The 11,697-nt window shown below is 43.2% G+C and overlaps 5 protein-coding genes across 5 annotated transcripts; 1 reads left to right on the forward strand and 4 right to left on the reverse strand.

Annotated features, from left to right (window-relative positions):
- Positions 1–781: 781 nt before the first annotated feature.
- Positions 782–1,421, forward strand: Bfra_006097 (uncharacterized protein; the record flags this gene model as incomplete). The annotated part of the gene is given in 3 exon segments (XM_037336470.1): positions 782–952; positions 1,018–1,205; positions 1,220–1,421. 3 exon segments carry the CDS (start codon positions 782–784, stop codon positions 1,419–1,421), a joined length of 561 nt encoding a protein of 186 aa, XP_037191680.1.
- Positions 1,422–2,341: 920 nt separating this feature from the next.
- On the reverse strand, positions 2,342–3,883 carry Bfra_006098 (uncharacterized protein; the record flags this gene model as incomplete). The annotated part of the gene is made up of 1 exon (XM_037336471.1): positions 2,342–3,883. One exon carries the CDS (start codon positions 3,881–3,883, stop codon positions 2,342–2,344), a length of 1,542 nt encoding a protein of 513 aa, XP_037191681.1.
- Positions 3,884–4,013: 130 nt separating this feature from the next.
- On the reverse strand, positions 4,014–6,227 carry Bfra_006099 (uncharacterized protein; the record flags this gene model as incomplete). Its single annotated transcript, XM_037336472.1, has 1 exon — positions 4,014–6,227. The coding sequence occupies one exon, from the start codon at positions 6,225–6,227 to the stop codon at positions 4,014–4,016; it is 2,214 nt and encodes a 737-aa protein (XP_037191682.1).
- Positions 6,228–6,892: 665 nt separating this feature from the next.
- Positions 6,893–8,166, reverse strand: Bfra_006100 (putative cyanide hydratase protein; the record flags this gene model as incomplete). The annotated part of the gene is made up of 4 exons (XM_037336473.1): positions 6,893–7,159; positions 7,212–7,511; positions 7,564–7,964; positions 8,019–8,166. 4 exons carry the CDS (start codon positions 8,164–8,166, stop codon positions 6,893–6,895), a joined length of 1,116 nt encoding a protein of 371 aa, XP_037191683.1.
- Positions 8,167–9,407: 1,241 nt separating this feature from the next.
- On the reverse strand, positions 9,408–10,553 carry Bfra_006101 (putative allergen protein). The gene is made up of 2 exons (XM_037336474.1): positions 10,402–10,553; positions 9,408–10,345 (listed from the first exon to the last, which is right to left on the reverse strand). The coding sequence occupies exons 1-2, from the start codon at positions 10,471–10,473 to the stop codon at positions 9,524–9,526; spliced, it is 894 nt and encodes a 297-aa protein (XP_037191684.1). The 5' UTR covers positions 10,474–10,553; the 3' UTR covers positions 9,408–9,523.
- Between the last annotated feature and the right edge of the window lie 1,144 nt (positions 10,554–11,697).

Genomic DNA, 11,697 nt, shown 5'->3' on the forward strand with positions numbered 1-11,697 from the left:
ATATGTTAACTAGCACTATAAAGACAGTTCCTATATAGTTATAAGAACTTCAAAGCGAGATGTCCCAACTTTAGACCACTCTGTGAAATAATGAGTATTCACACCTACCTCTCCCCTTGTTCTTTTCTTCATTCTTAATCTATCTAAACCCAACTCCAAATTTGATAGGAAAAAAAGACATCTGATATCATTATTAGACCTCGAGAATGCCGATATCTTTTTTATAAGACCTCGACTTCGAAATTGTAGTTATAATTGTAAGTGTCGCGGTAGTTGAAATGGATAGAGTGAGATATTGAGTTCTTGTTTGTTATATTTGGTTATATGGGTTTTGTTCATGTGTATATGTAGGATTGATGAGTTGATAGATTGATGATAGATCCGATTGGAGAGATGAGTAGCGAAGAAGCGGTGTCGGAAAAGGATTTTTGAGAAGAGGAAGAGAAAGAAGTACGGGGTGCGGGGAAGGGATGTTTTATTTTGGGGTTACAAAAATTCAGAGGTTGAGGATAGGATGAATTTTGTGGCTTTTAAAGTGATAAAGTGCAGTGCTTCGCATCTAGGGTCCAATCAACGGTGGCCAACCAGACGCAGCGATAGCAAAGTGCATGTCATGCGATGACATCCTCCAGTAATAAATAATGAGCTGATTTCCCACCTTCTCAACTCTTTAGGGTGATGAATTTTCTTCAACTCAAGATACCAAAAATTTGGCATATAATTCTTCTTGTTGAATAGGTACTTGCAGTTCTTCTGAGCGCAACGCGAACTTCATAGCGAGATGGTTCATCCCCAGCAAGTACAGGGAAAGCTCTACAATTTCCTATCAAAGTCAGAGCTCAAAAAAACAGATGTCGTCTTCGATACAAATGTCACAGACCTGGTACGCATACACATGGTTATCTGTCTTGGTACTGTGCCTACTAGGCCCGATTATGTGAAAGTGATGACTGTTCGTCTCGTCCTCAAGCTCTCCCTCATCTAGAAGACATAATCATCTAATTGTGAAACTCACAGATCACTACATCTCTCAAAGAAGGCCATGAATATCTTCCTATCGCTCCCGTTCGCAAGCGCCCCTACCCCATCCAAATCAAGCTTCGTAATAACCATGGCTGGGTCTGGGCTCGCGGCCAACAAACTCTTCTCATCACCACTCTTTCCGAACGCTCGTATCTCAAGATCGACGAATTCTACGAGGTCCCGTGCGTGCGCTCAGGGAAGTGATGGATGATTACGGTATCCCATTATCCATTCCGGCTAAGCATCATGGAGGCCTAGCCGAGCTTAAACTGCACATTAGTCGTCGTGATTCGGAACGCAATTATGAGAAATTATGCCGCGACGCGCACGATCAAGATGATCTGCTCGAAGCAATGGGAAATCTGAATTTGGATTCCAAAGTCGAGAAACTGGGCTGAGGATATCCATTCGTGTCAGACCTTTTGATTCCCTCTCCCTATCTACCGACATGGTTGCTAGATAGGTTTCATATCATAGGATACCATGGTGTATCCATAGATATGCATTCGTTCAATGAAATGAACAGATGACACAGCATCGGCTTCAAGGAGCTTGTTGGTGTGAGCAAGAGGCTGCTAGTTAATCTAGCATTGCTTGCTTGGATATGCAATTATTCTGAATGAATATTTATTGCATGCTCAAAGAAAAGGATCGGGTTTGAACACTTGAAATGAGGCATCGTGTGAGATGAATGAAAAGATGGATGGAATTGATTTACGAAAGGGTTGCATCCGTTTGATTGTTTTTGAGATTTTGGTTTCGTGCTTAACACATATACACTCTTTTGCGGATGTCCTTGAATGTGGGAGAAATACGGTTGCAGTCACTACATGTAATTTTCTTGATGTAGCAAATGTTTACAGCTATTCGAGAGAATTACTATCATTACTCATTTAATCATGAGAATTCACCCACTATGAAGTGTTCTGAAATCTAATAATCACTATCTATGTCTTACTTTGTATCCTTTCATCCCTTGCTCGCCGCATAATCCAACGGGAAATCTTGTGTAAACGTAAACAGTACGTACGCGTTCTATGGTTTACTTTACTCCCCTCTATATACACACGAATCAAGGAGTTGCGTGCTTAAGCTTGTTTTAAGAACTTCAGATACGTTTTTAGAGTAAGGATAAAGATGGCAGGGAGGATCAGGGCAAACGAGGAGTCTAGAAGTCTGGACGAGAGAAAAAAAGTGGCCTATTATAACAATTTCATTCAACTTTCATTCAATACACGCACAATAAACAAGTCAAAGCTGTATTTCCAATACTTCAAAATATTATCTATCAATACCCCCCCAAAAACAATTCACCATATCACACACTTCTGTCCTGCCTTTTCCCCTTCTTTACTTTCCCAGCCTCATCCCCAATCTCACTTGCTCTCCTCTTCTGGCCCCTAGCAGCCCTATTTCCACCCATCTTCTCCTGCTCTCCCTTCCCAAGTCCCCTCACTAGCAATTGCCCGGTATAAACCGGATCTGGATTTCTCGTGTTCCTACTCCCTCTTGATTTCACCGCCTCTCCCACTTTATGCATCTCTTGAATCGGACTTTCCTGTGCTATCTCCATATCTGGTATTTCTTCATCTTCACTTCCCACCACTGTTTCAACTTTATACGGTGGATCATATTCTACACTTTCCTTTCCATGAACCTTCTTCTTCGCATGCGCTTTGGATGTAAATCTAATGGTTATTGAAGGGGCGGGAGAGGGCGATGGAGCTGGATGATTTGAATCCATTTCTTGACGCAGTGCAACGTTGTGTTTAGGTTGTGGTTTGAGGGTCCTAGGGTTCTTTAATTCTTCATCTGAAGTTTCGGAATCGGAGTGTTGAGAATGATTGCGTGGATCTCGTGGGATCTTTGTGATAGGCTTCTTTTTTGGAGATTTCCTTTTGGTTTTCTTTGGTTTGGGTTCAGCTGTAGAAGGTGGAACTGCGGATTGTAGAAGTTCAATATCCTCCGTTTGTGTTTCCATGCTTGTGGATGTAGGTGTGTCAGTTTGCGTTTCCGCATTTTGATTATGCGTTATACTGTGCGATTCAACTTTTGCCTCAGCGTCTTCCAACTGTTTCTGTAAATTTTCAATCTCCCCAATACTTTCTCCAGCAACGACTTTCCATCTCATGATCTCGTCTTCGAGATCAGATAATCGTGTCGAAGTCTTGATTGATATATCAAGAAGCTCGGTGACCTTTCCTTCACTAGTTTTATGCATTTCGTGAAGTCTCTCGATTTCTTCGCGGAATTGTTCGTCTTCATCTTCTCTTAATAGGAGAAGTTCATGCAACCTCTCGATTTCTACTAGGTATTGTTCTTCTTCTTCATCTCTTGATGTCTTGAAAATTTCGGCCGTTTGTGTTTCACGAGCTTTGAGGAGATCCTCCAGTCTTTCAGCCTCAAATTGCTGGGTATCTTTTTCCAGTTGCAAATCCCGAATTCTCTCTTCGGCCTTCCTAAGTTGTTCTTCGAGTTGTGTCGTTTGCGTCTCGCTAGCTCGAAGAAAATGTTCTAATCCATCAGCTTCGGCTTTATTCTCATCCTTCTCTCGGAGCAAGTCTCGTATTCTTTCTCCGTTTCTACTCAATTGTTCTTCCAATTCTGCAATCTTCGCGTCCTTTGTACCTTCACTCTTCATATCCTCTTGTGTTGAATGCAGAAGCTTAGCGAGTGCCGCTTCCCTTTCTTCACTCTCCTTTAACATCTTCTCCAAACTCTCAACTGCCCAATCACGTTCTCCATCTTTCTCCTTCCACTCATTAATTTTAGTTTTCAATTCACCCCTTGCCTTTCTCAACAATTCCTTCAGATTGTTCCACGCCTCTTTTTGACTCAACGGTCCATTCACCAAATCCATACAATCCTCCAATCTCCTCGCCGCTATCTCCGCCTTCAACCCTCCTTTTCATCTTCCGCTTCACTCTCCGCAACGTCATATCTCTGACATATAAGCTCCACCAAATCATCCGTATCTTTAAGCTGAACCTTCAAATGTGCAATGACTTCGGGGTCAGTAGCATTCGGATCGAGGGGGGTCTCTGTCTTTTCAATCTCAAAGATTCAACTCTAGGGTGCGTATTTGATTTGTTAAAAGATAACCCAATATATTCATCCAATCTCTCTTTCGAATTTTTCGCCTTCTTCTCCGCAGCTTTGATATCAGATTGAGCTTTATGAAGCTGTTTTTCCAATATATCAATCTTCCACTGGAGCCTCGCAATCGTTTCTTCGTTCTCCAAATCAACATCTGTAATAGGAAGCTCAGGATCGCGATCTGGGTGTTGTTTCAGTGTGTATATTTTCTGCTCCAGGATTTCATTGTGTTGCAAGACGGTCGTTAAACATCCTACAGCGCTCTTGGTAAGACTATTCCTCTGTATCGTTTTATCCATTAGTTTTCGCTTCGTCTGGTGGAGTTCAATTAATGCTCGAGCCAATCTTGCGCTTATCGAATCATCGTGCACATCGCCGGCAAGGTCTTCGTATTCCATGTATTTCTCTTCCAGAAACCTTTCAAGAGACTTGGTCTTTTCTTTCTCGTCGCTCAATTCACGCTGGCATTCTCGGTACTTTTTGGTCATTTCCTTGCATTGTTCGTATTTTTCCTCGTTGGGATAGACGTTAACATCGAGTTTCTGGGATAATTGATCCATTAGTTCTTTGATGGATGTAAGATTTTCCTCCACGTGTGATTCCTCCATGGCCATATCTCTTTCCTTTATGCACCATCCAAGCTCAGCTCTGACTCTTGTTAGCTCCCTCTCCGCATTAAAATCGTCTGTGTTTTCAGCAGTACTGAATGCCAATTGTTCTCTCAATCCTAATGGACCATCAATTTCCTCTTCCAGTTCCGCTATTCGCTTCTTATGAAATTCTCGCTCCTTCCGCAATTCTGAGACTTCTTCGGCATCAACATCCGCACAGGTCTCTAGCATCTTCATCACTACTTTTTCCGCCTCTTCATACAATCTTTTGTAATCTTTCGTAGCATTTTCGTTTGCGTCATGATGAGCTTGTGTGAGTATAAAATCCTGAGTATCCCCCGTATCCTTCTCCTTCTCCTTGCCTCTCAGATCCGCCAATACCTGCAACTGTTTTTCGAGCTTCCGATTTTGTTTTCGTAGAATCTTACGTTCCTTGTCCATAACATCGAGCATTACCATTCCCTCTTTCCTCTTAGCCTCTTTACGTTCACGATATGCTTCGAAATGAACGGGTGTCAGACTGAGGATTGCGCGTGTTACGTGGGTCATGTCGTGATAGTGCTCAAGACGTAGATTTCTTCTCTCGAGTTCTTTGATGCGGTTGACGAGTCGCTGGTCGTATACATCTTTGTCTTTTCGATAGCTTTCCAACGATGTGTCGTTTTCATCTTTTTCGATACTTTCTTTTAGATTTTCCTCTTCTGTTTCACTATCTAGTTCTTCCTCTTCTTCCTCGAAATCACCTTCTTTCACTTCCACCTCCTTTTCCGAATCTTCATCTTCCACCGACTCGGTGGTAGAAGACTGTTGTCTCAAAGGAGAAGGAGCATGCAAGATTCGTCTACTGCCTTTGAAATTAGCACTACCTAGGCCGGCACTAGGACTAAATCTACCAGGCGGCCGCCCTGTGGGCCGCTCCGGTGTTCCTCTCAATGATTTATCTTCTTTCGGCGTAATCTCTTTTGGCGTAGTACCCATGAGATTCTCGGTCAAGATCTCCAATTGATCTCTGATGTCATTTCTTTCTGCCATCAACACATGAATTTGTTCTATGAGAGCCTGTACTCGTGCACTCACTTCTGGCGGCGTCTTTGACACTCTCGCTGACCTACTCCCGGCTTCTTCCTTTAAATGCTGTATATGAAGTTCTTTTCCCCTAATGACCTCCTTTGCTTCCTGAAGCTCCTCTGCAATCCTATTTCTCTGCTGCTCAAGAGAAGCATCATTTACTTCTCCTTTCTGACCTTGCCCCTCTTTCAATTTGTCCACTTCTGCTTTCATTTGCGTCGCCATCTCCCGTATTTTCACAACCTGCTCTCCCAGTTCTTGAGTCTTCCTCTCTGCCTCAAGTTTCTCCATCTTCAACACCTCTAACTGACCACCAATTTCTCTCGTCGCATATTTTTCCCCTTCATCAAAAGCGACATCCCTTTCATCTCTCACCTGTTTTATACGATCTAATCTTGTTTGCGATTCCTCTTTAGCTTCGAGAAGCATACGATTGAACGTTTCCAGTCTAATACGAAGCGATTCATTTTCCCGCTGACAGGCTTCAAGAGGATTTCTTGGAGATGCCGGATATGCTCTGGGGTAAAATCCGAGTGGTTGAAATTGTAATCCGACATTTTCATGAATAGCGGGTAGATTTGAATGATTTCTTACGAAATCTCATCTTTTCTCCAGAATAACTGAGCTTGAAAGTTTTCTGAATTTACCCAAGTAATAAGCTACGGTAATCAAAGAAATTCATTGACCAATTGTAGATGTTCAAATTAGGTAGGTGTGGGATTGTGAACAAAGTGGGATGACTCCTTTGTTCACTAGCGAATGTTGTAGCTGTTTCCAATTCAAGCACATTATGGTAACAAAGGCGTTAAATATGGGCTGAGACATAAAAATTAGTGAAAAAAACACAAAAAGAAGTTAAAATTCACCGAGAACTTGTACTGGCTGGAGTATTGTTAAAAATTTGGCAAGTATTATCTTCCAGATACCAAAAATCAAATAAGATAGACATTTCAATAAATTGATAACTATGTATGAAGAGAGATGAGACTAGTACAATATTTTACCCTAAAAATACAAAATGCTTTCCAGCAGAATGAATGCGTCGAGGCAGACACTCGTCCTTACAATCCGGTGACTATGGGCACGATTGACATTTAAGCTTTGTGAGCAGCCTTCTTGGCATTGCTTGAAAGCACCTGCTTGCTTACACCACTTGGACCATCAACTTTAGGAGCATCAAGAGGTCTGTTAAGTCCGACACGATCTTGAGTGTTGTAAGTAGCGATTCCACCGTCTTGGTCTGCCTCGGTAATAAGTTCCTTGCGACGTGTGTCAACGAGAAGACGGATGAGATCAGGTCTCATGTAATGACCACCGAAATCTCCGAGAGCCTTTGGGAGGTGCGATTGATCGAGATCGATCTGAAATTTCGTTAGTATAGATTTCTGATGGAGCAAATTCTGTTTATCTTACCTCGACGAACATCAAACCCTCAAACTCTTCGTCAGCCTTAGCAAGGCATTGTCCGTCGGGTCCGAAGATTCTGCTGTTGCCGTTGTAAAGGTTGTGATCTTCACGCTCAACTCCAGGTGGAGTGCACTTGTCGACACCTTCCTTGGAAATACGTTGGAATGGTGCGAGAACGTAAGTTGCAGTCTCAATAGCGTAGGCTGGAGAAACAATATCGGAGTTGGGGTTGCTAGTGTTGGTCCATGGGTCTAATGGGGTGCGAGTTTCCTCGTGTGGGTAGATTGGCCAGCCAGCAATGTGGACCTGATAATTGGTGAGAAACATTTCATCAAAATGCTTGTGGATGTGGTCTTACCTGCTCTCCCTCGGAAACGTTCATTGCCTTCAGGAATGGGTTCATGTTCTCCCAGCAGTTCAATTGTCCAACTCTTCCAATATCTGTCTGAACGACACTTTTGAAGGTATCTCCTGCTCCATCGCCGTAGACAAGCTTCTCAACGTGAGTAGGCTTGATCTTTCTGCGGTGGTTGAGAACTTCTCCGGTTGGGGAAATCAGAACCTGAGAAATGTACAGAGTTGCGAAATCGATTTCACTGTATCCCAATGAAACGTAGATGGCATTTTCGCGGGCAGCTTCACGAATTCTGCGCATCTCATCTGAGTCAGATGCAAGACTGTTCTCGCGGTATGCTTTAAGCATAGGGAGAGATTGTTGGTAGTTGACCTTCCATGCCCAGTATGGGTAACCAGGAATCCCTGTGGGTGCGTAAGTAGATTGTAAAGAACGAGACCAGAGCTAGATTTACTTACAAACTTCAGGGAATGCAACAAGTTTGCAGCCTGCTTTTCCAGCTTCGTTGATCCAGTGAATGGTCTTTTTGACAGACAATTCGAGATCGAACCATCCAGGCTCAGCTTGGACAGCTGCGGCCTTGTACTTCTTGATTTGAGCAGGCATTTTGGTGTCTGATATGATAACTGTTGGTTCTTATTTGTTGGTTGCTGTTTGCTATTGCAGAATGATGAGAAGATTGTGTGATGGAGAAGATAATACTTGGATGAATTCGAGCTCTTATACAACTCAGAAGTTACCCCCAACACAGGGAAACTGTGGTTTTGATCTCATGCATTTCGATCATCATACGATTGAGTTCAAATCCCGCCCCAAAATATGTGACAGCAATACCCAGGAGGGATGAGGGGTGGAAACATGACGACGTCGTATGCAGGATGCCTTGCAAATTTACGATTATACTGTAAAGCATAGAAATTTAATAACGACACACAAAGAAGTTTTTTTGATAAAAGCTGCTTCATGCAGCATCTCCAATTTGGAAGATTAGCCGTTTGAACCCGTTTTTGATTGTGTATCGGTGGATGCTCGGAATGTAGTAATCGCTTCAAACATGCTCCCCGTATTTCTGGATCTGCCGTGAAGATCACGAAACGGTTCGTTCCGAGATAAGGAAACAGATATTCACGACCATAAGACAAGACTTACTGAAAGCAATGCCAAACCATTTAAGAAACCTGATCAAGTTGTGAATGTACATGTAAATATCCAGATTGTTGAAGCAATTGCCTCAAATCCCAACACTAGCTGGCGTTACAACAAGTGTTTGTTCACCACGGTAAAATGTCAAAAACAGCTCCGCGTGGTAGAATGGAGCACATTATAGATCACCTAGGTATAGCCTGCAAGCTGATGACTATGATGCAACGCGATGTTGCAGCACATCTAGAATTTCAAATCCCGAAATGATTACCCTATGCAAACGCAGCAATCATACGATCGGATCGCAATTGACCCGGAACGAGCAATAATCAAAACCCGCCAAGTACATGAACTCCGGTAGAGACAAACTTACAATGATACCTGGGAAGAGGTTCTTCCTGTTGCAGTGTTTCTGCTGTAGTTTACGCAGGTGTTGAAGACTGAAGTATGATTATATAATCAACAAATGTTTTCAATAATGCCGAGGACCACCCGAGATCACGAGCAAATATCGGATAGCATCGGGAACCGACCTCAGGGCAGACACCTAATAATCGTAATTGTTTCGCGGAATTGGTTAACGACCTGTGATTGCGACAATACATTACGAAGAAAAATCACAAGAAATCAAGGCGATAGAGCACAAGTAGGAAAAATGTAAATACGACACAATATTTGACCTCACATCTTGGAACAATAAGATTGTTTTCAAAGAAACATCGATTCGTTTTGATTAATTATCTCATAGTTATCGTGTCTATGTACAGTGTGGAGCTAAGAAATACAGTTGGGGATATTAAGTGAAGTGTACAGGATGCATCTATTTCATGAAACCAGCCTTTCCATCACCATCGGCATCAACCTTTGGGTTGAGCTTGTCCATCAAGCTAGGCTTCTTATGGGACTCGGTGGAAGAGTGAGAAGTAGTGTGGTGAGCATTGCCAGCAGTAGTAGAGGCGATACCAGTACCAGTGTGAGAGTGAGAACCATTGAGTGCACCGTTGTGTGTACCAGTGTGAGCGCCAGTGTGATGTCCGTGGATACCTTCTCCCTCAGTCAAAGAGGTAGTGCCTCTGGCACCATCGCCTCCAAGAGTGCCACCAACAGACTTTGGCTCACCCTTGAAAGCATCAGTGCGCTCCTCGCGTCCTCCTAAGGAACCTCCTTGAGATCTGAACTCGTTCATGCTGACAGCTGGGAGAGCGGTGGCAGTGTGGTGCTTAGCCTCGTTTTGATGAACCTCGTGGACTGGGATGGTGGTGTGGACAACGGATGGTTGAACAGTCTCCTTTTCGATGACTGGTTGAATGGTCTCGTGGACGTGGTGATGGACATGTTCACCAGCAACGGTGGCGCCCTTGGCTGCGGTGTGTTGAGTCTCTCCGACAGTTCTGGTGTTCTTGAATTGGGCTTGTTCAGCAGCGAGACGTTCCTGAATCTGATTGTCATCTCCGTGCTTGATGTTGCGGTGCTCAACAGCTCCGAGTTGATGGGAGTGTTGCTCTGGAAGGACTTCACGGTCTTGGATAGGCTGAACTGAAGTGTGGTGGTGATCTTGGTGAACCTCACGGTCAATAGCAGTCGTTGCTTCTTCGTGGCGGGTCTTGGTTACATGCTCATTCTGAACGGCTGGGTTGATAGTCTGCGATGAATCGTTAGCACATTCTGAGATGCAGACTGAAGGTCAAGAACTCGTACCTCGTGAACAGTGGTATCATGCTTTCCATCCTTGGAGAGGAATTCACTGACAGCTGACTTGGCACGATCCATTTTGATTTGATAGTGTATATGAAGGTGATTGGGTGTTTGTTGGATATAGTTGATTGAATTAGAAGATTGTTGATTGTTAATTGTTGATTGTTTGTGTTGGAAAATGAAAACGAGATGGGAGGACAGTCTATCACTTATAGTCCCGAGAGCATCGAGATGATAGCTCCTCCCCGCACCCTAGCACTGTCTACATCATCATACTAGGTACAATAAGTTGTGGTTTCCAGATTCGGATAGCTATGTCTTGCAAATACCTGATTTTTTGAGATTCGGAGGATCCGTCACCAAGTGGCTGTGCATCGATGCTGAGAATAAACCAGCGGAGGTTCGTATGAAATTGCCTGGTCCGTACACGATAGACAGATGGTAGGAAGATGTGCCGGGAGGTCAATTGGCGCTACTTACGCACTTCGTCTCCACTTTTAAATCATATTGTATCAACTTTCCAGATGTTCTTTTGGTAATTGGGTACCAGCCTTGTCCGATAAATGTCAAAAACCCACGCTGGCATCTCAAGTATAGTATTGGCAGTTTTGTAAAAGTGGGTTTCGGTTGCTGCGCGAGTAAAAGCGGAAGGAACTATGATTTCCATTTCCAAAACAGCTGAAGTGAGAGATGGTTCGTGAGAGCGTAATGTAATCATTACCCATACTAGAAACTTTATTTGAGTTACGAGTTCTAAGAAGAAAGTCTAACTACTAGTTGTTTGTGCTGTGGCTTCTCGATGCCATGAAAGTGGCAAGATGACCAAGATTTTGATTTTTTGAGCAGCAACAGAGCCAATCATCTATATTGAGAGCTGTTGAGTAGTGCATTGTAGCCGACAGTCAAAGACTCGTACCAATCTTCTCATTGTCGAGTTCTGCAGAAATGTCAATTATTGAATGTCATTGATGGTTGTTGATTTCGCCATGATCGATTTGATGGGAAACTTAAAGTTGCATCATTGTGCCCCGCATCGGATTAAGCCGCAACACGGGAAAGGGGAATCCGCTTTACAAGATTACTAAACAACGTAGCCAGTCATATGTTCTTTTCGATTCCAAGTGGCTAGGTGAGATGAGCTCCTCTTCCTTGCTTCCTTGTCAACATTCCAATACATTTTCAAATATCGATGATTTGCATTACACGTGGATTTCTGCCGCAATGAACCTGGATTATGATCGAATAACGTACATGTCACATACAACAATGTAACGAAAAACAGGGAAGTCGAAGCTTTTT

Source organism: Botrytis fragariae (genome assembly GCF_013461495.1).
Source record: "Botrytis fragariae strain BVB16 chromosome Unknown tig00000075, whole genome shotgun sequence".
Lineage (NCBI taxonomy): Eukaryota > Fungi > Ascomycota > Leotiomycetes > Helotiales > Sclerotiniaceae > Botrytis > Botrytis fragariae.